Source organism: Zalophus californianus, chromosome X (assembly GCF_009762305.2).
Source record: "Zalophus californianus isolate mZalCal1 chromosome X, mZalCal1.pri.v2, whole genome shotgun sequence".
NCBI lineage: Eukaryota > Metazoa > Chordata > Mammalia > Carnivora > Otariidae > Zalophus > Zalophus californianus.
Genome location: NC_045612.1, coordinates 58,581,436 through 58,606,447, shown reverse-complemented (window position 1 = coordinate 58,606,447; position 25,012 = coordinate 58,581,436). Strand labels below are relative to the sequence as shown.

Here is a 25,012-nt window from a genome sequence, read left to right as displayed (position 1 = left end):
CTTATTTTTTTTATCTGTACATTTGAATTGGTGCCAGATCCACCCTAAAAATTAATAGGTATCCTCAAAGATGGCTGATTTTATCATTCTAATTGTTACTTTTAGAACCTCTGGCAGTAGTTCTCACATCTAACAAAATACATAATCCCCAGTGTCTACTTTGTTGTTCCCAGGCCATGAAACCTTGCTGGAGAAAGTTAAGAAAATATTTGCTGATTTGGTTCAGTACAACTTTGAGTTATCTTACTTTAAGAGCCTCTCTAAACTTCATGGTCACAGTTGTATTTATCGAATTCTCTATAACTGTGGTTACAATTTTTTTTCAATTTCCTCAATCCCCTATCCTCACATTTCCTCATTCTCCTTCTTCTTCTTGAGAAAACCAAGATTTATTCAATGAGATTCCTTCATTTTCCTCCCTACCTCAAAAATCTCTCTTCAATTTCTGCTCCTACCATCTCATTACCAAGAAAGACAAACTCCTCCTTTTATGTTGAAATCACTTCTCTATACCTGGAATCCTATCCCTTCTTGTCTCTTCCAGAATCATGTCCCATTTGTCCCCTTTCTCTGTGGCATCTTTAGTCTTACTACTGGTTCTTTTTCCTCTGTCTATAAATCTCTTAGATCTCCAAGATTCTGTTTTCTCCCTTAGCTACTATCCCATCTTTCCTTCTTTTGACCAATATCCTTCTTAGAAGGGTAATCCTCATTTATTTCCTCCATTTCTTTATCTATTCACCCATTAACTTTGCACATCCGGGTTTTGATTCCACAAGTATAAGGAAACTCTCAAATATCACCATTACATAATGGTTTAACTCTCTATTCTCAAACCTCATCCTCATCCTCTTTGGCCTTTTGGTTATTTGGGACAGTTGATCACCCTCTTTCTCTATTTGCTTCAGTTACTCTGTGTTCACATTTCTTTCTGACAATTCCTCTGCCCATGAAAGTGGCTCCTTTCTGTTTCCTTAAGTTAGGCATTTCACAAAGTTCTGTACCCCATCAGTTTTCTCATTCATTCTCACAGCTACAATGACAACTTTCAAAGGAATAACTCCCATGTCTCTATCTCAAATGTGACCTTTCTCCAGGTTATTATTTTTTTTATTAAGTTCCACACCCAGAATGGAGCCCAATGTGGGGCTTGAACTCATGACCCTGAGATCAAGACCTGAGCTGAGATCAAGAGTCAGACACTCAACCAACTGAGCCACCTAGTCATCCCCTCAAGGTCATTTTTTTTAAAGATATACTTTTTTTTTTCTCAAGAGAGAGCATGAGCAGGTGGAGGGGCAGAGGGAGAGGGAGAGAAAGAATCCTAGAGCAGACTCCCTGCTGAGCATGGAGCCTGACAGAGGCTCAATCCCAGGACCCCGGAATCATAACCTGAGCCAAAATCAAGAGTTGGCCACTTAACCAAGTGAGCCACCCAGGTGCCCCCTCCAGGTCATTTTTAACTGTCCATATGGTCATCTTCCCTTCCATGCACCTCCAACAACACTACTCGTTCAAACAGATCTCATGATCTATCCCTTTCCAAATGAACTTCTGCTCCTCCTCACTTCTAAATTGGGCTACCATACTTTCAGTATCTCAAACTGAGCTTAGGATCATATTCGACTTTTTTTCTTCTTTTTTTTCTTAGATTTATTTTTATTTATTTGAGAGAGAGAGAGAGAGAAAGTATGAGCGGGGGTAGGGGCAGAGGGAGAAGGAGAGAAAGAATCCTCAAGCGGACTCTCCATTGAGAATGAAGCCTGATGTGGGGCTCCATCTTAGGACCCTGAGATCATGACCTGAGCCAAAATCAAGAGTCAGCCACTTAACTGACTAGCCACCCAGGTGCCCCACTTTTCTTCTTCTTTTAACTCTATATTCAACATAAGTTATCAAATCTTATCAAAACTACCCCCAGAATAACTGTCAGAAAAGACAGTAATAGATTTAGAGTCAGAAGACTTGAGCAAGTCACACTTATTTAACCTTCAGTTTCCTCATTAGTAAAATGATGCTAACAACGTTTACTGTAATAATATCTTAAATATCACAATAAATCCTTCTCTGATTCCCCCAAACAAATGTTTTATCTCCAACCCCTGGAACTTCAATAAGACTTCATCTGTAATTTTCTCGTGTCATCTATCATACACCCCACCATATATTTTACATAGCTATTTGTGGACATATCTTATTTCCCTTGCCAAGAGAAACTGTAAACTCTTTTGTATGGGAGCCATGTCTTGTTTCCTTCCCCCCACATATGAAAGCTGTACAGTTCCATCCCCATAGCAGGAGCTCCACAACTAGAAAATTAATAAAAGTGATTAATAGCAATTTGATTCTCTCTACTGATGGAACAAAAATGTTTTCTTCATTTCTAGGTCAAGTTATATACCAGAATGCATAAATGCTTTGACTAAAATGACAATAAATGGAGAATAAAGAAGATCAAAAACAACCAAAAATTTAAAAAAGGCTGAACAGAGGTGGAAGGAAATCATAATCAGAGAAGTAGATTGAGATCAGTTTAATTACAGGGAGAAGGGAAGATTAGATAAGCTGGGAGGTGAAAGAGGATAAAGGTGCCATTTAGGAGGCTCAGCTTGTTATAAATATTGTAATTAAGCCAGAATCTTCTCCTGGGGGGATTTAAAAGAACAAACAAAAATGCACATACTTAGATAAATAAAATGGGGAATATATCTAAATAGGATTTTCAAGCTGCTCTGCAAAACCAGTTAGATCATTTTTGTTTACAAAGCACAGGGGCAGAAATTTGTTTTATTCTTCAATAATAGAAAGAGTTAAAAGCTTTAAAATAATCATTACCCCCTGCTGGGGGTTTTCCCTAAGACACTATTTGCTTCTTTGCAGTTGAACACAGCCATAATAATAAGCCTTTACATGGGCAGGCTCAGTGTTACAAATATGTTATGTATTTCCATACATACTTCTAATTTCTCTGCTTTTGTATTACACTGTCGCAGGGGATGATGGGGGGAAGTCGGTATGTAGATGAGTCTCTGGATCCTAATTCACCCACATCCTCAATTGTCCTTAATTTGCAAATGTATCTTTCCATATGGACATTGTTCAGTTTCTGTTCCCACTCTGTTATTTTGTAACTGAATGGTTTGAGGATAGTTAAAAGCTTAAGTTTCAAGAAGATTGGGACTTTTGTTTTGTTCAGTACCTTATCCCCAATTCTTGGAGCAATTTTTGGTACATAGTAGACAATTGATAAATTTTCATTGAATAAATAACTGAACTTCTTTGTGCTTCTATTTTCTCACCTTTTTAGGATTAAATGGGATAAAATATGTAAATTTCCTAGCATGGAGCATATATCCAATAAACATGAATTCTTCCTTTTGTCTATTAACTTAAGACTAAGAATTTATCCAAAGTCACATAAGAATAACTGGCAAAGAGGGTTGGAATCCAAATTATTTGATATTTAAAAATTACTCTGTGAATATATCCTAGGTAAACACAGCAATCCTCACATTATGAAAAAAAAAGTGCTATCTAGAAGAACTAATTCTTTGAAAGCCAGGGATATCAAGTGTAATATGCACCCCAGTAAACATATTCCCCAGTTTGTATGTGAAAGAAAGAGAAAAGAGAAAGAGGGAAGAAGAAGGGGAAAGGGTAAAGTGGCCGTGTCATAGAAAAATGCACACTCTCATCTCCCAAGCTCTTTATGTCTCCCTTCCCCAACATGCTTTTGAGATTTGTTGTTTAAACATTTGATTCTGCAAAAGAAGGCACAAGCAACTGCTTTACTGTAATCACATTCTCTTTTGATATTTACAATAGGTACATGAAAACTGAAGCAAATGTTCAAAATAATCATACCCCCATCACAGAGCTTGCAAACAGATATGTTCACACATGCACACATACACAACTAACTGCCTTTGTAGCTGAAGAGACATGAGAAAATGATTTTAAAATAAACAAAGAAAGAAGAGAGGAGGACAGATAACAGGAAAACAGAGTACTCTCCATCCATGCACCTAGAGTGGTATCAAATGTGTTACCCTAATTTAATCCTTTGCTTTCCACAGCTGAAGCAAATAATTGATTTTATTTTGTGAGAAATGGGAGGATTCTTTCCTGCAATCATAGAGAAATAAAATAAAGAGCAACACAAAGAATTGCTGTATTATTATCTCTGGCACATTGTTTCTATTTGTGAAACTTTGTCTTTATAACCCCATTGAACCTCCTGTTGCCCCTAAAGAAGGGCTGTAGATGGTTTTGTGTGTGTGTTGAGGAAGGCTTTTTACTGTGGGAAAAAGTTTTCTTAATTTTCTCCTCAAAATGAAAGAGAGAATAATATACTAGTTTGTAAAATATAAGGTTATATATCTTAGTAGAAAATATAATTATAATTTTCAAAAGAGCTCATTGCTAGGCACAAAAATTCACAGCATAGGTAATAAAGGCATGGAGACACTTATGAACTTTTAATTTTTCATTTTCTTCTTCCTAGCCCATATCTCAATAGCAAATCTAAATAAACTAAGGACTCCAATCCCTGATCTAACAGCTGATAGCTTTTATGTGAAGTCTGAAAGAACATTGTCCCTTTTTCCTTTGGTTCAAAGGGTGCAAATTCCTATCCTTTGTAGTACAAAGGTAGTGCTATAGAAGTAGAAAGATTTTATAACCTAAGAATTTCTATGCTGTTTGGAAGTGTTGCATCACTAAATCAAAATATATGGGCACATAGTTGTCCGGAATTAAAAATGACTTTTTAAATAGTGATTCGAAGGGGTACATGCACCCCAATGTTTATAGCAGCATTGTCCACAATAACCAAACTATGAAAGAACCCAGAAGTCCATTGACAGATGAATGGATAAAGAAGATGTGGTACATATATGCAATGGAATATTACTCAGCCATTAAAAAGAGTGAAATCTTGCCATTTGCAATGATGTGGGTGGAGCTAGAGAGTATTATGCTAAGGGTAATAAGTCAGTCAGAGAAAGACGAATACCATATGACTTCACTCATATGTGGAATTTAAGAAACAAAGCAGATGAGCATAGGGGAAAGGAAGGAAAAATAAAATAAGATAAAAACAGAGAGGGAGGCAAACCATAAGAGACTTGTCACTCTAAGAAACAAACTAAGAGTTGCTGGAGGGGAAGGGGGTGGTAGAAAGGGTAATTGGGTGATGGGCACTAAGGAGGGCACATGATGCAATGAGCACCGGGTGTTATGCAACTGATGAATCACTAAAAAAATTAAAAATAAAAAAATAAAATCTTTAAAAATATTTAAAAAATGACTTTTTTATATTAATAATTAGAAATTAACTTTATAACCAGAAGAAACTCCCAATGATCTGATTTTAGGGATCTGGTAACTGACTCACGCTTCTCATTTAAGCTATCAACTTCTAAGTAATTATAGGTTGAGACAAGATTGTGTGATATAGCTTACCTGTTCAGGATTTTGTACTATGTATCTCCTAATAGTAGTCTGTGGATATGCAGTGACTTTCACTGTTGGAGAATGGAGTTCCTGTAAAGAAAGATAAAAGCTGCATATAATTATAGTTACTTAGTGACCTTGAAGCCATTAATAATAATAGGGAGCAATTTTCAGAGTGAAATTTTAAGTCATTTGCATAAATGATGACATATGAATTTGTGGTTTTAGTTAATTTTAGTATTAGAAACATATATGAAAGCATGTGCTTATGTGTTCAGCACTGTGCTAGGTATTTCTATTAAATACTCATTTCATGGTAATTCATCACACATTCCAAGGTATAGTTGATGAGAGTTTCAACATATTCATTGCATTGTAATGCCCCCACAATATTAGAAGAAAATATAGGTTAATATTTATTCTCATATTTTAAAAAATATAAGGCAACACAGAAAAATTTGTGTTTGTGTATGTGTGTGTGTGTGTACTTAAACATTTACTACTTCAGTGCAATGGTGTGAGAGGACCATAAATAACATTAAAATGGAGACAAAATACTAGAATAAAGTCATTTGTAAACTTTTGATGGAAAAAGAGTCAATATCATTAATATAGAGTTTTTATACCTCAATAAGAAAAAAAATCATGCTAAAAGGAAAATGAGCAAGTGGCATGAACATTTATAAAAGAAGAAAAACAAATGGTTAAAAAACAGCAAGAAGTATTCAACCAAACTAAGAATCAAATAAACATAACAAAAGTACTATATTTTAGCTGGAAAAAAATTTTAAATAATAATACTGATGAAGGTACACTAAAAGGACCACTTTCCTATGGAGAGGTTAAACATTAAATAATCATCCATAGGCTGAAGTATGTAGCTATTAAAATAATGATCTTGAGTAATACCAATTTGCATGAAAAAAGCTCATAATATTATATAAGGTTAAGTGAGAAATGAAGATATATAACTGCATATATGATACGATCTCAATTCTTTATTTGAATGGAAGAAAACAAAATGCTAATAATACTATCTGTGGGTAAGGGAAGGAATCATGAGTGATTTTTATTTCTTCTTCTCTACATTTTTTATGGTTCCAAAATTCTCTACGATAAACATACTTGTATTATCAGAAATAAAATGGTAAACCCAATTTTAAAGGCTTCATTATGAAAAATAGCAGCTAATGCAATTTGCTGCCTGGATTTGAATGTAGTGAATAGCTCTGTGATTTAAGTGGACTTACTTTTCTGGGGTAATCCTATCTTGATGGTCCTGTAGGGCTCTATTTCTATCTTTGTTGTAGCCTTTATTCCACTGTCCTATGTTGTGCTGTGTATGTGACCCATGCTAGTCTGTGAGCTCTTTGAGAATAGTAATTGGGTCTAATACATCTTTATACAATATTTGATACATAGTCAGCACTCAGCAAATGTTTGCTAAATAAATGCATGACCCTAGGGGAGTGGCTCAGTGTCTTAAGTGACCGACTTGATTTCGGCTCAGGTCATGATCTCAGGGTCCTGGGATCAAGCCCCACATAGGGCTCCGTGCTCAGCAGGGAGTCTGCTTCTCTCTCTCCCCCACTCCCTGTCCCCTACCCACTCCTGCTGTCTCTCTAAAATAATAAAATATATATTTTAAACAAATATTTAAAAAATTAAACAAATGCATTACTCTAACTGACTTAGTTCTAGGCTATGTTAAATTGGGAAATGGTAGACAAACTTTTGATAATCTTATTTGTTTTTCATAAGATCACCTTTTCCTTATTACCAAAGTCTAGAGACCAGCTTTTGCCCCTTGGTTCCTTACTGTTCAAGCTCATACCCTGGCACCTCATCTGGGCAGGCCTTCTTTCTTAGAACACCAACTTCCTCCCTCCTAGCCTTCAAATCTCAAATCCTTTATATTCCCCTCCCATGTAGTAACTAACAGGATATTTTTTCTTTTCTTTTCTTAGGATTCACTTTTCAGTGAATGGTGACTAGCTCATTAAACACATATTTGTTAATATGGTATTTAATTATTATTATAGGTATCTTTTGGAGATATAATGCCTAGACTCCAGGGTAATCTTAAACGTGGCATTATTAAATTGTAAAGGCTAAGGGAACTAGATTTTTGCATGTATTTCAAATCACGTACCTTTGAGAAAGGCTAGTTCTGACCCTATAAGCTATTCTCTCTGAATGTAAACTTACAGTACTATCCTTCACAAAGTCAGGTCCTTGTTCAATCCAAGATCTAAGTACTTTATTTGTGCTAAAATCAAGGACCCTAAAATATATATAATTACTAGGAGATCCTTGACTAAAAATAAACTGCACTCAAACTAAAAGCAATCAGATTGAATAGACAATGAAACTGAAAAATCTCCGTTCATAGCATTTATTTCAGCACTTGTTCCACATTCCTTTAATGGGCTGAGCTGATTACCATATGCGAGACTCCCCTTTCTAGTTTTGTGTTCCTGACATTTTGTAAATGTGTAAAGCCTTAGGAGGACTTAAAGATTACTTAAACATATGAGCAGGTTTACATAAAAAGAAAAAATCTAACCTAATCCATAACTTCTTTTACCTGTTCAGTATTTGGGGTTATATGTACACTGCTTGGGGGACAAGTAGATATTTTCAGAGTTGGAGAATGGAGTTCCTGTTGAGAAAAAAAGGGGCGTGTTCAGAAATGGTTACTAAGAAGTGTCATTTGAATGTCTTACTTTCTTTAGGTATTATTTCCTTTAATTTTATAATAACCCAGTTTGTCAGAAGAACTTTATTTAGTGTTTTCTTAGATAATATCCAAAGAGCACATTACTGAATTCCTTTGTCAGCTTTGCTAGTAAACTAATGATAAACTAATTTCTAGAATACTTTCATAGCAACACATTCTTCTTGTACTCCTAGGTAACATCCTTTTCTTTTTGAGATCTCTGCTAATATACATCCCAATGTTATTATATGTCTGCAATTTAACAAGATGCAAAATTTATCAACAAAAAACATAAAATACAAAAATTTTCTAACCATGGATATTAAGGAGGGCACGTATTGCATGGAGCACTGGGTGTTATACACAAACAATGTATCATGGATCACTACATCAAAAACTAATGATGTACTGTATGGTGACTAACATAACATAAAAAAAAAAAAAAAACTCAACTGAGTCTACTGCCCTGAAAATGCAAATCAAAAAGTACCATGAGATCTTACCTCACACTTGTCAGAATGACCAAAATCAAAAACACAAGAAACAACATGTTGTGGAGGATGTGGAGAAAAGGTAACCCTCCTACACTGTTAGTGGAAATGAAAACTGGTATGGCTAATCTGGAAAACAGTATGGAGGTTCCTCAAAAAGTTAAAAATAAAAATACACAATGATCCAGCAATCAATTGCGCTACTGGATATTTATCCAAAAAGTACACAAATACTAATTCAAAGAGATACATACACCCTTATTTTTATAGCAGCATTATTTACAATCACCAAGCTCTGGAAGCAACCCAAGGTGCCCACTGATTGATGAATGAATAAAGAAGATGTGGTATGTATACATAATGGAGTATTATTCAACCATAAAAAGAACGAAATCTTGTCATTTGCAACAACATAAATGGAGCTAACGAGTATAATGCTAAGTGAAATAAAGTCAATCAGAGAAAGGCAAGTACCATATGATTTCATTATGTGAAATGTAAGAAACAAAATAAATGAGCAAAGGGCGGGGAGAGAGAAACAAACCAAGAAAGAGCCTCTTCACGATAGAGAACAAACTAATGGTTACCAGAGGGAAGGTAGGTGGGGGAATGGGTTAAATAGGTGATGGGCATTACGGAGTGCGCTTGTTGGGGCCTGGGTGGCTCAGTCGTTAGGTGTCTGCCTTCCACTCATGTCATGGTCCCAGGGTCCTGGGATTGAGCCCTGCATCGGGCTCCCTGCTTGGTGGGGAGCCTGCTTCTCCCTCTCCCACTCCCCCTGCTTGTGTTTCCTCTCTCGCTGTGTCTCTCTCTGTCAGGTAAATAAATAAAATATTTATTAAAAAAAAGGAGTGCGCTTGTGATGAGCACTGGGAGATGTATGGAATTGTAGAATCACTATATTGTACTAATATATAAAACTAATGAAACTAACATAACCCTGTATGTTAACAAACTGGAATTAAAATAAAAACTTAAAAAAAGACTACTGCTCTGAGATTACTTCAGTCTGACTTTTTAATTATGGTTTGCCTGATCTGCTTCTAGTTAAATTTCAGAGAGTAGGCTCTGATGTTAAAAGAAAATGGTCTATAAAAGTGAGAGTATGATTTTTAATAATGATTAGATAAGTCGCTTTATTGATTATGCTGACATTCTTTACATTTTTCCCAAATCAGCAAAACTGTGTAGCTTCATTGGTGTGCAAATAGTTGATAGTATTATTCAATCTCTTCATACATTACTGTAATTTACAACCAATTGACAGAACTCCATGATATATTCCCACAACAATAAAAATAATTCTTTTTTTAGAACAAGGACGCTATTGAAAATCAGAATCACAGACTTACAAGGGAAACACTGGCAGACTCATATGGAAGTATAGCTATAATATAGGTGTAATGTGCTGTTCTTAAAACAAATTGCCAAATACTTCGCATGCTGTGGTTTTTCTTTTGTTTTTCTTTTGGCTCAGCTTGTAACATTTTCATCCTCCCTTTCCCTGTTACATCAGCAGTAATACTGCAAGCTTAATATATCTAGGCAGCCTTTGAATATGTTCTCAGATATCCTGCTATAGCTGAGAAGAATTCCTCAGACAAATGCAGAGAATTAAAGATTGTAGGCCAAACAGGTATATGGTTTTCAGCTCAGGATGATGGTTATAAATACAACCAAGTGCAGGTGGGTTTGGCCCACAGAGCCGAGAGGGACAGGTTCAGAGAGGTAAGAAAATAAAAGGTGTTATTTAGTTATGCAATAGTACATGAATACATGTGAACATAAAAGTGTATACAGAAAAAGTCAAAGATCTTCCCTTACTCATTCTCCCTTTGTCCAAATCCCTTACCCAGAAATAACCATTATTGTCTGGTGTATCTTTGCATAAATATGTATGTACAAATAATAATATTTATTGCTTTTATTATTCTGCAGTGTAAGTCATTTTTTGTATTATAAGTTAGATATGTCTTAATTCATTATTTTAAATTAATACATAGTGTTCCATGATGTTTAATAACTTATCTATTTCCCTAATGAGCAATGTTTAAATTGTTTTCAGTTTTCACTATGTTGCAATGAGCATCCTTGTGCATGTATTTCTATAAAATTTCACAAAGAAGTGGGATTGATAGTGCACAGATTATGTGCATTATTCATTTTAACAGATACTGCCAATTGATTTCCCAAATGGCTATGCCAATTACACATCTTCCAGCACTGTGTAAAAGTACTTATATCTGGAGGATGTTTTTCTGCAAACTTTTAGCCCTTTTAGGCTGGGACTAGTAATACTAGGATCATGTTGAGAAGACAATTTGTGCATACTACCTGCCACCTGGAAGGTGTTCTATAAACGGTAGTTCTTTCCTCCTCCTTTTAACCAATTAAAATCTGATGACATCAGCTAATTAAACAGAAACAAACTTAATAGCCAAGTAGACTAGCTTTTAAGATAAGAGAGTATACTGAGAAGTTTTATAAAGTTGTAAAAATTAACCCAAGTAGGAATAAACACACACACATATACACACATCACACCTTTGGGACATTTATCTATAGTACTATAAACAGGGTTACTTTATTCAGATGCCAAGATAGTAGATATTTTAAAGGCAAATTGGTGTATTTGTACAAAGACTTGTCTGGTCCTAAAATGAAAAAAATATTTAATCTTCTTATATATGGAAAGCTAGTACATTAATTCCATAAATTATAAGGTACATAATTGTTTTGAGGCTTCATTATTAGAATTGGTCTAGGCAAATGTAGCTTTTCCCATTAAACTCTCTTTTCTGCTACATCTATAGGTTGCCTCACTATATTTTCTCTTTTTCAAGTTGTTGAACATAATTCTACTGTTAGATTTGACTAGTTCTTATAATAGGAAGCTAGATATTTGCTTTTTTTTTATTTACTATCAAAAGTAACTTTTGAGTGTCTGAAAACAAGAGATCCTCCCAAAAGTGACTGCGTGAAAGAATAATCCTGATTAAATAACTTAAACTTCTAAAAATCCAATAGAGGTTATTTTGGTAGACTACATGATATATTTATGCAGTGTATTCACAGGACTCCAAACTCAATAAAACATTGAATTTTTCTTTAATACTCATATTCAATTTTGTAGGAAGGCCCTACTTCTTTTTTATTAAATATTTAGCATACTATTGAGTTGTTTATTTCTGTGGCTTACATTTGCTAAATACATAACTATTGTCTTGTTGGCATCTTTCTTTAGGTATAATTATCATAAAAATAATTTTGTTTATAATTAGGTGAGCTCAAGCTTAGTATAAAATCCAAGCTGCTTTTCCCACACTCCTTAAAGTAATGGTTTTCAACTTTGTAAAGTTGTATCAGCCCTCTTCCTCCTTTTCTTTCTCTTCCTCCTCTTTTTATAAAAGTACATATGACATTACCAATTTTAATATCAGAGTGGATTAAAAGCAGTCTGCTTTTTGGGATAACTTCACTATATCACCTGAGATAATTGTCCATAGCTTGGTATACCCTAAATCAGAGCTGGGAAGCTCTAGTTGCCATAGAGAGAATTCATAAAACTACATCTTATTTCTGTTTGTTAAAACGCTATGTTTCTCAGAATTAACAAATCATATGGAATGCAAATAGGTCCAATTTCTCAGTTACTTACCTTAGTGAGAGAGATTTCACGTAGCTCAGTGAAGGGCAGAAAGAAGGGAAAGCAGAAGCTGGAGAGGTGCTATTCTCCTTTAGGTAGAAGGAAAACCTTAAAAATTTAGGACATACTCTGAATTCCAGGATTATTTCAGGGCAAGACCTTGAAAATTAGAACAGAAACTGTTTTTGTTCTCTAATATATTTTTTATACTTTTCACTCTGATAATAGAATATCAGAATGGGGAAATTTATCAAATGATTTGCCATAAGGATTATCATCAAATGATTTGCTAAAGCCAAAAAATAAAAACTTGTTTAAACTGAAAATACTTTAGTATCGAACTAGGGTTAATCAAGGGTGATAGCTGATATAGTGAAACTATCAAGAGCTGGTTTCTAAACTCAGGACATTCATTAACTAGCTGCTATAACTTGGACAGGTTATTTTGAGCTATTTGAGTCTCAGTTTCTTTATTTATACAACATAAAAATAATACACAATGCATATTTTATGTGCACACTGTAAAATTTATACAATGGATGTAATAATGTTTTTCTGCTTAATTTTTGAAATTTCAGTGGGTAAATAATGTATGTAAAAGAATTTTGAAAAATAAAAAATACCATCTGTTAATATGAGGCATTATTTTTATTGGATCGGTTACATGTATAACTAAGTAATTTGTTCAATGTTATATAATGGTATTGGAAGAGATATAAAGCATAGATAGAATATATTCTTTACACTCACCAAGCTTATAAATTATTAAGGAGGCAAAAATTATTAGTGTAAATAACAATAGAGTATTATAAGAGCTATGAGGAACTTACTATGAATGTTTAGAGGGCTAAAAGATAACTTCAGCTTGGGACAATTTAAGATTTCATCCCAAGGTTATACCTGAGGAAAGTCTTGAAAAATTGGTGTAATTTCAGCTCATCTAGATTGGTGAGGATGGGGGGATGGGACATTCCAGGTGTAAGAGCAACATGAGCAAAGGTATATTTATGGAACGTTAGGGCCTATATTTAGAGAACAACAGTTTACATTTTGGCTGAAACAGAACATTAGAAGGGGAGTTCCAGAAAGTAAGGTCCCTAGAAGCCAGATAATGGAGGGCTCTGAAAGCCAGACTAAGAAATTTATAGACACTGAATGTCACTGAAGTTTTCTTCAGCAGAAGAGTGATTTGAGGTATTTGTAGGGAATTTAAGCAACTTATTTTAAAGATTTTATTTATTAGAGAAAGAGAGTAAGTGACAGGGAGCATGAGAGGGAGGAGGGTCAGAGGGAGAAGCAGACTTCCACTGAGCGGGGAGCCCTATGTGGGGCCCCATCCTGGGACTCTAGGATCATGACCTAAGCCAAAGGCAGACACTTAATGGACTGAGCCACCAAGGTGCCCCTAAGCAACTTTTCTAGATAACATATTCTTAGATATCATTATGTTTGTGAATATTTTAAAATAATGTGTGGATGAGTACTGAGTAGTAGTAGCAGTTTTTATGAGGGAATCTTGGGGCACATAACTGATATACTAAAACAATTATAAGATAACAGAACAAAATTCAATAAATAAAATCACTTCACCTAGACAAAATTTAAGTAGCAGGGGAGGTAAAGGAAATATCTTTTTTTAAAAGATTTTATTTATTTATTTGAGAGAGAGAATGAGAGATAGAGAGCACGAGAGGGAAGAGGGTCAGAGGGAGAAGCAGACTCCCTGCTGAGTGGGGAGCCCGATGTGGGACTTGATCCCGAGATTCCAGGATCATGACCTGAGCTGAAGGCAGTCGCTTAACCAACTGAGCCACCCAGGTGCCCCAAGGAAATATCTTTATAAACAGATTAATTAGCAGCTTCAAACTAATTTGCTTAAAAGAAGCAACACAACAAGATCCCAAGGAAATAATATGATGACAGATCAGAATTACTAACCCTTTAACATAATTTGCCATAATAAGTAATGATAAATATTTGTTCATAGGGGGAAAAAGTATAAATCAAATATAAACAAGTCAAGTCCAGATTCTTAATGTGACCCAAGAACTAAAATAGAAAACTAATTGCCCTATAAAATAGCTTTCTAATATTTATTTTATGTGTTTTTCACTTTTTTAAAGAGGCAATTTGTGCCTTACTTTCCATTTTCATTTCGAAGAGAAGGCATAGAAGAGTGAAACTCACAAATAATCATAACCATATATCTTTATTAGAGCCATTGCTTACAGCCACATTCAGGCATTTTTGCAAGCCATAATCACAAAGGGTGAGGGGAGAGGGACTGGAAGAAAGAGGGAAGGAAAGGGAGAGGGGAAAGGGGAAAGGAAGATGAGAGAAGGAGTGGGAGAGAGAATTTCCAGTTCCATCCCGTTCTGAAAAACATTTATTTTGATTTGTCTTTGATTTTTGATTTCTAAAAAATCTTTTTTTCCAGCTGATTTTTTTATTATGTTATGTTAATCACCATACATTACATCATTAGTTTTTGATGTAGTGTTCCATGATTCATTGTTTGTGTGTATCACCCAGCGCTAAAAATTCTTAACCCTCAATAAGTGTATAGTCTATGGGGGAAGGGAAGAAGGACCACATCAATAAAATACTACTCAGTATTATAAGTACATTATAGTTAAATAATAAAAAGTGATACTATCTAGGAGAACACATCTGGGATGGAGGTGGGGGTGGAGTACTACATTGAGGACAGGGTAAGAAGATTCAGGATTGGAGAAGATGTCTTTAAGAAGATAACTTTCCAGATGTATTTTAAGGGATAGGTAAAATTTCAGAGAAGATGTGAGAGAAGGGTGGCTGTTGCCAGAGTGGGGAATGAAATGAACAAAGGCAGGGGTGGGAAGGAGGCAAAATGATCAGTTTCTTCAAGAATCAGCAGTACAGTGTGTCCAGGACAAAGGTGGGAGGAAGTGGGTAGTGGGAAATAACACGGTAAAAGTAGGATAGGACTGTTCTAAGGAGACACTTTAACATCATCAAGGTGAGGAGTTTGAACCTAACTTTGGAACTCAATTATTAAAGTTTTTGAAAATATTTTGAACTACAAAGTAAATGACATTTTATAGCTGAGATTATAAATCCCACAATAAGGTAAAAGTTGATTTTATTTAGTCATAATATTTTTCTATCGAAGTTCTCCTAAAGCACTTATGAATTTTTAAATAACTAAAAAGTTATCAACTTACTACCCAGTGCTGGAGCCTTATATATTTTGATAAAAAACAATCAATACAATTTATAAGAAAAATGTTAAAAAAAGAGTTCCAAACAGCAGTAAAAAATGTCTGTCTTCTTGGTAAATAACAAACTTTTAACACATTGAAATGTTCACTACACTATTATTTATGTCCTGGCTTGTGCCAAAAGATTATAAGTGGTTCATAATGGAAGCACATACATGATCATGAAGTGAAAATAGGAATCAGATATTGGATGTTACTGTGTAACATAAATAAGAGTCAGATGTGTAGACCAAGAATATATAGCATAGCATGGAGGTTACAAGCATAGACCTGGAACTAGACTGCTAGATTTAAATCCTAGTTCTACCACATATTAGCTATATGAACTTTAGTAAGTCATATAACATCTCTGTGCTTCAGTTACCACATCTGTAAAAATGAGAATGATATTTGAACTTTACTTACTGAAGTTTAAAATTAATTCAGTAGGTTAAGGGAGATAGGTAGTTCCAGAGAGGTTATGAAAAACAGATCATGTGCCCAAAAGAAAGAAAGATGCATTTTGATTGAGGGAGGTCATTTTTCGTCTTTTCCTCTTCTTAACCATTTGCTCTGCCAAAAAGTGAGGTTCTGGGAAAATCATATAAACAGAAGGATATATACACACATACAAATCTTTTATTTAGACTTATGAATTTAATTCTCTTTTTTTAAAGTTTATGAATTTAATTCTCTTTCTCTTAAAATAGTCACTCTAAACTTATATTTTGAGAGTTTGTAGCTTCATTTTTATTTCATTTTTATCTACCCATTATAGCTGATCATATAAATTGGCAGCACTTTGATCACACATTTGTACCACCATAAATTTCCTTGAATGTGATGATCTTTAGAGGTAATTCTATTTTCAAATGAGAAGCCTGAATGTACAGATTTGCAGTGTCCAGTAGAACACTATACAATGGTGGAAATGTTCTACATTTGTGTTGTCCAATACAGTAACCACCAGCTACATATGGCTGTTGAACAGTTAAAATGTGACTTGTGCAATGAGGAACACAATATTTAATTTTATTTGATTTTGATTAATTTAGATATAAATGAAAATAGCCACATGCTACTCTATTAGAAGTGTAGCTCTAGAGGAAAAATTAGGTAAGAGGCAGACAGCAAACAAGCTTTAATGCCCAGTGTCACTGCATTTTAAAAAGGAAAAAAAGCACAAACTAAAAAAACTCCATCTCAAATATTAAGGTTCAAGTTCAAAGACTCTAAGAGCATGGGAACGTCCAAATTACTCTTTCTAAAGGATACTTATGCCAGTAAACATTATAAATATATTCCTGCTGTTCCAGTCTTTTGATCATATACCATGAGTTTTAGAAAATTGCTTAATGGTTTTCCTCATTAGTCTTTCTTAGCTAGTAGAACACTAATAAGCCTTTCAAACATACCTCTTTACCTAATCTTTCCAGTGTTAAAAGAACTCTTACTTTACAGTCTATTCATTAGTTATCTATTATCCTATTTTGTCTGTGCAACTAGGGGCTTTTGTTGACTATATTTTTATAAATCAATTATAAAAATGGAAAGAATTATTGAGTGTCCAGACAGTGGGCTCAACACCTTCACATGTTATCTCATTTAATACTCACTAAAACCCTGAAGGAAGGTATTACTGTCCCCACTTTACAAATGAGGACACTGAGGTCCTGAGAGGTCAAAACTTATTCCAGGTTCTACGACACTAATACTATGTGTCAGACACTATGCTGTGTGTTTTCCATAATGTATTATCGAATTTGACTCTAGCAACAATCCTATGAGCTAGGTATTTTTGTCCCATTTTACTAATTAAGCAACTGATACCTATAGCTAGCATGACCATGAACCAGTAATTAAACCCAAGACATTTAAAACATAAACCTACACTCTTGGCCACTACACTAGATTGTTTCATAGTTTGGTTATGCTAAAGTCTACCTCATCACTGCCCATTTATTATTTGCAGCTCTCTATGAGCCATTCCCCATAGATTCATTTGTATGGCCATTTTCTCCACACAATGTTTTCTGTGACTCATCTTTATACTCTGCAAAATATGAACCTCTGTAGCCAACACCTATTAGCTTTTATTTACTATTGATAACTCTTATCAAAGAGTTCAAGTCTTTGGTGTAATAAATACAGGAGAGATGGCAAGATTGCTGGGAATTAGAATTAAGCAATAGAGATTACATACACAGCATAGGACTTTGTTCTCTAAATATTTGGAAACTTGTTGAAATGAACATGGAACTTTCTAATTTGAACTTTAAAACTTTAAAAAACTAATAAATAATATAATGTTCCAAGAAGGAGTCTTAAAATGACTATGAGAATCACTGAAAGTAATAATAGCGGCTTAGGAACAGTGTAGGACTAACAGTTGCAAAAGAGGCAATATCTTTAAATACCAACTGACATTTATGCTGACAGAATTTGCCAAGGCCAACTGCCATTTGAATACATTCCTTGAATAGTTTAAAAGATGCTTTTGTTAAAACCTTTCAAAGCCAATAACATGGTTAAACATCTGCCTTAGGTTATTGTTCAATATTGTTCTGAACTTTGTACAGGAAGAAACATATAAATTATAATGATCTTTTTTTTTACATGAAACAAACACTTCCTTGATTTAGGATAAAATCTGTGATTCTGTTCTCATGTTAAGAAAGCAATAGAATGTACTAGAATGTATTAGAAATATAACTTCTTCCCCTCATTCTTTTCCTCCAAAGGAAATCCCTCATTTAAGAGACTCATTCTTTCTCTTTTCCTGAAGGAAACTAGGAGAAAAAATAAAGTATACAGTCTCTTTGCAGTATATGCTTTTTGTCCTTAAAAACTAGAAGTATATATGCTCTGTTGGAAATAAAAAAAAAAGATGATATTACCATACCTGCTGGTGTAGAAAAAAAAGTTAGCTCAAATATACTTGTTTACAAAGGTTTTAACTTTTAAATGGGGTTTAACAAACAAAAAACAGAATCAGACCTATAAATACAAAGAACAAACTGATGGTTGCCAGAGGGAAGGTGTGTGAGGGTATGGAAAAACGGGAGAAGGGGAGTGGGAGATACAGGCTTCCAGTTATGGAATGAATAAGTCACTGGAATAAAAGGCACAGCATAAGAGCTATAGTCAATGATATTGTCATGACGTTGTATGAGGGCAGATTGTAGCTGCACTTGTGGTGAGCATAGCAAAATGTATAGAGAAGTTGAATTACTATGTAGTACACCGGAAACTAATGTAACGTTGTGTGTCAACTATTGTCAAATAAAAAAAATTTAAATAAAAATAAATGGGATTTAAGAGCATGGCAGATATCCCAGTTGTTTTACCATGAGTTGTCAAGAAAAGAAATTTAGATCATAGCAGTCAAAGGACCAGTTCACCTCCTTTCCCCTTGCCCTGCCTCCCTTCCCCACCTTGTCACATAGACACACAAGGACAGCTTGTGAGTGTCATGGCCTGAAAACAGGCCCAGCAATTTATCAAGCCTCCCTTAAAAAAGAGACAATTGGCATGGGCATTTTTACCCAACAATTAGTTGCACTCACAATTTCTATAGCTTTATTTAACTGCAAGCATAAAAGTGCTGACCAAAGCTGAAAACATGGGCCTCTTTATCCTATGACCTCATTTATTTTTCTACAACCTACTTCCCTGAACAATCATTCACTTTAGTGACCACACCCTTGAACAACAATTTATCAAAGCAAAACACCCCTCCCCGCAGAACAAGAAATTTTTCTGATACTGTATAGAAATCCTGGCACAGCAAGGGAGCTATCCACAATCTTTGTAACCAATGAAAAGGGAAAAAGGGAAAAAAATCATGTAAACAAAGATAAACCCAAGCTGAGCCTCTGCTATCAATAACGCACATAAAAACACATTCTCGGGGCGCCTGGGTGACTCAGATGGTTGAGTGTCTGCCTTTGGCTCAGGTCATGATCTCGGGGTCCTGGAATCGAGCCCCGCATCGGGCTCCCTGCTTGGCGGGGAGCCTGCTTCTTCTCTCGCTCTCTCTGTCAAATTAAAAAACAAAACAAAACAAAAAACAAAACAAAACACGTTCTCCCCAGATGCTTCTAGAGTTAAATTTGGTTGCAAGTTTTAACTTCAAAAGAATGGTAACCCATATGACACATTAAGAGGTCCCTTCTTTCACCAAAACTTGTTTTATTCAATAAAATATTGATGGCCCAAGCACAAAATAATATTTAAAAATGAAATATAGACATATGGAACACTTACAGACCAGGTCCTCTACACTTATCCTCAACGTGGACTCTCCCTGGGATAAGCAAATCGTATTTATCCAAATAATCACAGTGCTTCCTATATAATAGGCACTTAATAAATATTCAATTCAATGAATGACATTAAAAAACATTTTATTTTGATTCAATTCTCTCTCATACAACAGAGTTCCTTTGCATACATGGAAAATAGCTTGAACTTCATGAAAAGCTAAATTAGTGGATGGGAAATATATATGTTGAGTAATTTTACATCAATGGTGTTCATTAAGGCAGTATTTCATTTTGAGTTAATGATGGTAGGTTAATATTTAAGCTCTTTAAAAGGCTGAGCTCTTTAAAAAGGTAGGTTGTTTTATTTTGTTTTGTGTAGTTTCTAGAACTTAATTTATTTACAAGACTGCATTCAGTTTTAAAATGCATCTGTGCCCTTGATTACCCTCTGTTTGAGTTTACCTGTCCATATGGATAAACCTGGTAATTTTAATTCTAGAATTAATTTAGATAATTTCACCAAAACTATTTTCTATATTCAATTTTCTCTGTTCTATCAATCAGATAAAATAATACTGAGAGAATAATAAAATATATATATTAATTATATACAAGAAACAAAGCAACATTATATCTGGAGAAATTTAAAATATGTTTATATTTATAAATACCCTTCTAGTGCACAAGAAGGCAATAGAGGAAAAACATGCACTAAAAAGCCAGAAATAGAAAATACTAAAGTGCTGCAAAAAGCCTTTAGTTAAATCTAAAGTGTCTACTACATAAGCTAAAATTAAGATCAGGAAACAAAGAAGAGTGACATCAATTTCAGTTTCTCGAAGGGAACATATTTTACTACTGACAATTATGTATTTTTTATATTTTATTTTTACTTTATTATTTTATTTATTTTATGAGTAGGCTCCACGCCCATCATGGGGCTTGAACTCACAACCCTGAGATCAAGAGTCTCATGCTCTACCGACCGAGCCAGCCAGGCACCCCAATTACTTATATTTTTAAATCTTATGAATTATCTGAATGTCATCCAAACACCAAAATGCTAAAAGACAAAGTAAAAGTTTAACTGCATTTATGATAACCAACAATTGATTATAATACACATTTTCCTGCCTGTGAGGATCACAAACTCTAGCATCAGAATAGTTGCTACATACCAACTCAAAATGTCTCTAAAACATGGCATATAGAGACTTTATTAAAACATGAAACAAAAGGTACATATTGAGTAATATGTACTGTTTTCTTTTGTTTGGCATGGTATATAATAAACCTGCTGCCTCATCTTACCCATTACATTAACATGAAGGTAATTTCAGATCAAATCTTGGTTCTACTTTATACAATGCCATCCTGCCAAGAAACAAGGAGAAAGAAAAATAAAAGAGAAGAGCTTCTTCATCACATTATTTGTGACAAATACCTAAAAACTTTCTTGCCAAATTATCTTTTAGCGGATTTGTAAATGCCCTTTGATATCTAACTCAGTTTGAAATTTTATAGTCAAATTTTCCTTCTTCTTGTTTCACTAAGGGAATGAAACTTCTTAGTTTTGTCCTTTACTACATATGTAGAATTTCACCTACCTCATCTTCACACAGCCCTTACTTTGCTTTCTTTTCAATTATAAATAACTTTAGACTTCAGAACACTCCATTCCAATCTCTTATCCCAGTTTTTGTGACCATGCTTTCTGTCCCTAGGGTTCTTTATAATCTCCTCTATGGGGAACTGTGTTTCAAGATGGAGAGAGTCTTACAAGGATCACTTTAGTAATTATCAGGTAGAAAGAAGAAAAGTCTTGTAAAAAAGCTTGACCAGCTTGGTTCTGGGATTATTAAAAAGGAAAGTTGAACTAAGGAGTATACAATAAAGTGACCCTAAAACTTGTTCTGTAATGAATATTAATAATTTGTTAAATTTCTGCTGTTACATTTTTATCTATCTTTACTAGCAAGTTGACAAGAAAAGAGATTAATGTTTTTAAATGACTATGACAGAGAGGGTGATTTTTAGCATTTCTATAGTAATAGTAACTTGTTTTTGCCTTGTTTTGGGGGCTATTAAGGAACATAGATGACACCCACTTTGTTGTTCATTAACATCTTAATACTAAATATTGAAATGTACATTCACATTATTATTATCAATTATGCAAAATAGTATTTTTTACCTTCATATTTTTCTTTCCTTTGACTTCAATACAAGTGGAGTTTTTTTCAACTAGGAAATTACTGAAGTGAATCCTGGATTTTTTCTTAATATTGTTTCCCTCAAGCTAAGCATGAAATATCAGTAAAATTGTGGCCTTTGTAATTGTGTTACCTATGTCTTTAAAAATTCTTTTAGGGGCGCCTGGGTGGCTCAGTTGGTTAAGCAACTGCCTTCGGCTTGGATCATGATCCCAGGGTCCTGGGATGGAGTGCCACATCGGGTTCCCTGCTCTGCTGGGGAGCCTGCTTCTCCCTTTGCCCCTGTCTGCCACTTCCCCTGCTGGTGCTCTCTCTCTCTGTGTCAAATTAACAAAAAATCTTTAAAAAAATAAAAATAAAAAAATAAAAATTCTTTCAAGAATAGTTTTATTATATACTTTAGAATTTTGCTTCATATCCTATTTTAAATTGTGGTTTTGGGAAAAATAACCCATATTATTCCAGATTGGTAAAATAATGAACATCGGATAATATCATCCCAATAGTTGCTTTTTGAGCTCTTTCCAGTATAAATTTAATCTTGAAAACATAATTTTAGTTTGGACAGATGTTTCCAGAAAGCTCAAAGTCACACAAATTTACATTATGTCTATAAATGTAAAGGGATTCAAAGAATGAAAACAGGCATAGCTTTTAATTTTATAGTCTTGCAATGTTCCTTTACATTCATTGGCAAGATTATTAGAACAGATAATGATACTAAAATAACCCCTTTAAAAACAATTTTATTTCATTTTAATGGCTGTCTTAGAGTTCTGCTTTTTTAAGCTTTTATATAACAGTTGCTTACATCTTGCCTTCCTCGATCCTATATCCACTCTTTCAATCCTCTTTCTACCAATATGCATAAATTATTCACTTTGGCTGTATAAGAACCAGTGTGTCATTTTCAGAAGATGAAACACATATGACAATTTGAACAGGTATTTGTGCATGTGACTTATCCAGGAGCAGCATACTATTTGCTGAACACAACTGCTCATTACTCCATGTAACTCATTGTCTTTGAACTACCATATTTGATATAAAAAACCTGTTTACTTCTGAAATAAAGTGAATCAGTGGGAACCTATTCTATAAAAATTATTGTATTCAAGTTGAGGATTCCTTTATGGTAAGGGCAAAGGAATACCCCAGATCAGATATTTCAATCAAATCCAACAAAAAAATGAGTCATTCTATGCTCTAGTTAGATTATACAACTCACTGGAACTGTTAAACAACCACAGGCACTAGTAAATGAAAGAACAGCAAGAGATAGAATTTGAGTAACCGTACATTGCTTATATAGCTGCAATCCACCAAAAGATAACATCCTGTAGAACAGAGGCAGAGAAGCAGAAAGAAAAGAAATGAGGTTGAAAATATCCCCTCTCTACAAATCACACATAGTTATCTTTATGGTACCTGAGAATGGTTGCTCCAAACCAAACTTTGGTAGGAGGAGGCAGTTTTGAGAGGAGAGAGCACTTCCTGTGAGGTGATGGGGTCCAAGGCCTGAACCATCTTGTTCATGGGCCCACTGTAGGTCCTCACTCTCTCGTACACTACATTTTTTTCTGGTGGGTGGTGGGTTTGGCTGGACTGATGGTAGCAGTGGTAATGCTGGGGCTGGCACTGTAGCACCTCTGGGGGCTGTGGAGTTCCACAGCTGCTGCTGCTCATCTCACTCCAATAGCTTGAGCTCATGATGTTCTCAGTGGTCAGCAAGGTACTTCCCAGACACTCTCCCTATGGAACAAACAGAGAGAGAGAGAGAACGCTCATGAATAAGGGTAAGAAGGAAGGCAAGCAGGCACACGTAGAAGTCATTTATCAACCCCCTCTGCCTGTAGTGGTGCCCTGGAGAGGTTAGAGTTACCTGAGCAGCAGTAGGAACTGGTCTGGCAGCTGCAGAGGAGGAAGCAAAGTTATTTGAGTGCAAACGAAAAGTAGAGCCACCCTGTGAGTTTGCTCCAGGAAATGGTACTGACACGCCCCTCAGGGGTGGATTCACCTGGCAGGTTTACCTGCCAGGAAAGGCCCTGCTTTGCCACAGAGATACAAGGCTGCATTCAAGTAGGTAAGGGAGTCTGGAAAGAACAGAAATGAGGAATTTTAGGGCTGAAGCCATAGCTTCCAAGTCCACAGTCTTGGAAATTCATTTAACTGTAAATAGGCAAAGATATGCTCATGCCTAAACTTACTAGAGAAAAAGTCACAAACGTCACATGAAAATGATTCTCCCATGGTTCTTAAGCTTACCAAAGAGAATTACAGGCATGGGGATTATCATTCCGGAGTCCCAGACCAAAATACAAGGTATTAGCCTAGGGACACACCAATTTTCACAGATAAATTTGCATTCTTTGCAAAACCCAGCTGGTAATTTCATTTAAGGAAGATTACTATAGGGTCTCCTTTTAGCAACTCTAATTTATGGACTGTGTATCTTGCTCCAGGCCTCATATGACTTTCTAACATATATTGAAGTAGATTTGTCTGAATGATTGAATTGTTGTCTATAAATGGGAGATTGGTCAAAAAAGATCTTACCATTCTACAAATGCTTTGCAGTTCAGCATTTATATTTATTGTTTTGCATTTTTAAAATTTTTAAAAAGATTTTATTTATTTATTTGACAGAGAGACAGCGATAGAGGGAACATAAGCAGGGGGAGTGGGAGAGGGAGAGACACGCTTCTGGCTGAGCAGGGAGCCCGATGTGGGGCTCAATCCCAGGACCCTGGGATCATGACCTGAGCCAAAGGCAGACGCTTATGGACTGAGCCACCCACGCACCCCTTGTTTTGCAGGGTACTTTATGTGTGCCCTAAGAAATAATGGGTTTGATTTTTTTTTTTTTTTTAGTATCTTGTTGTAAGGGAGCTGCAAGTCCTGAAAGGTGCCTTACTTTGTGAAATGAGATTTAAACATGTTCAGCACTTATATTTATTACTACTTGAAATTACAATCATAATGCCT

At 35.0% G+C, this 25,012-nt stretch overlaps 1 protein-coding gene across 2 annotated transcripts in view; it reads right to left on the bottom strand.

The window, feature by feature from the left end:
* Positions 1 to 23,974, bottom strand: part of POF1B (POF1B actin binding protein) — a 103,735-nt gene extending 79,761 nt beyond the window's left edge. For both annotated transcript variants that reach the window (XM_027608279.1, XM_027608278.1), the window contains exons 1-4: positions 23,910 to 23,974; positions 23,456 to 23,779; positions 8,042 to 8,116; positions 5,464 to 5,544 (exon numbers count right to left, since the gene is read on the bottom strand). In XM_027608279.1, coding sequence (XP_027464080.1) covers positions 5,464 to 5,544; positions 8,042 to 8,116; positions 23,456 to 23,737 — 438 coding nt within the window. In that variant the 5' untranslated portion in view covers positions 23,738 to 23,779; positions 23,910 to 23,974. The remainder of the gene's footprint in view (positions 1 to 5,463; positions 5,545 to 8,041; positions 8,117 to 23,455; positions 23,780 to 23,909) is intronic.
* Between the last annotated feature and the right edge of the window lie 1,038 nt (positions 23,975 to 25,012).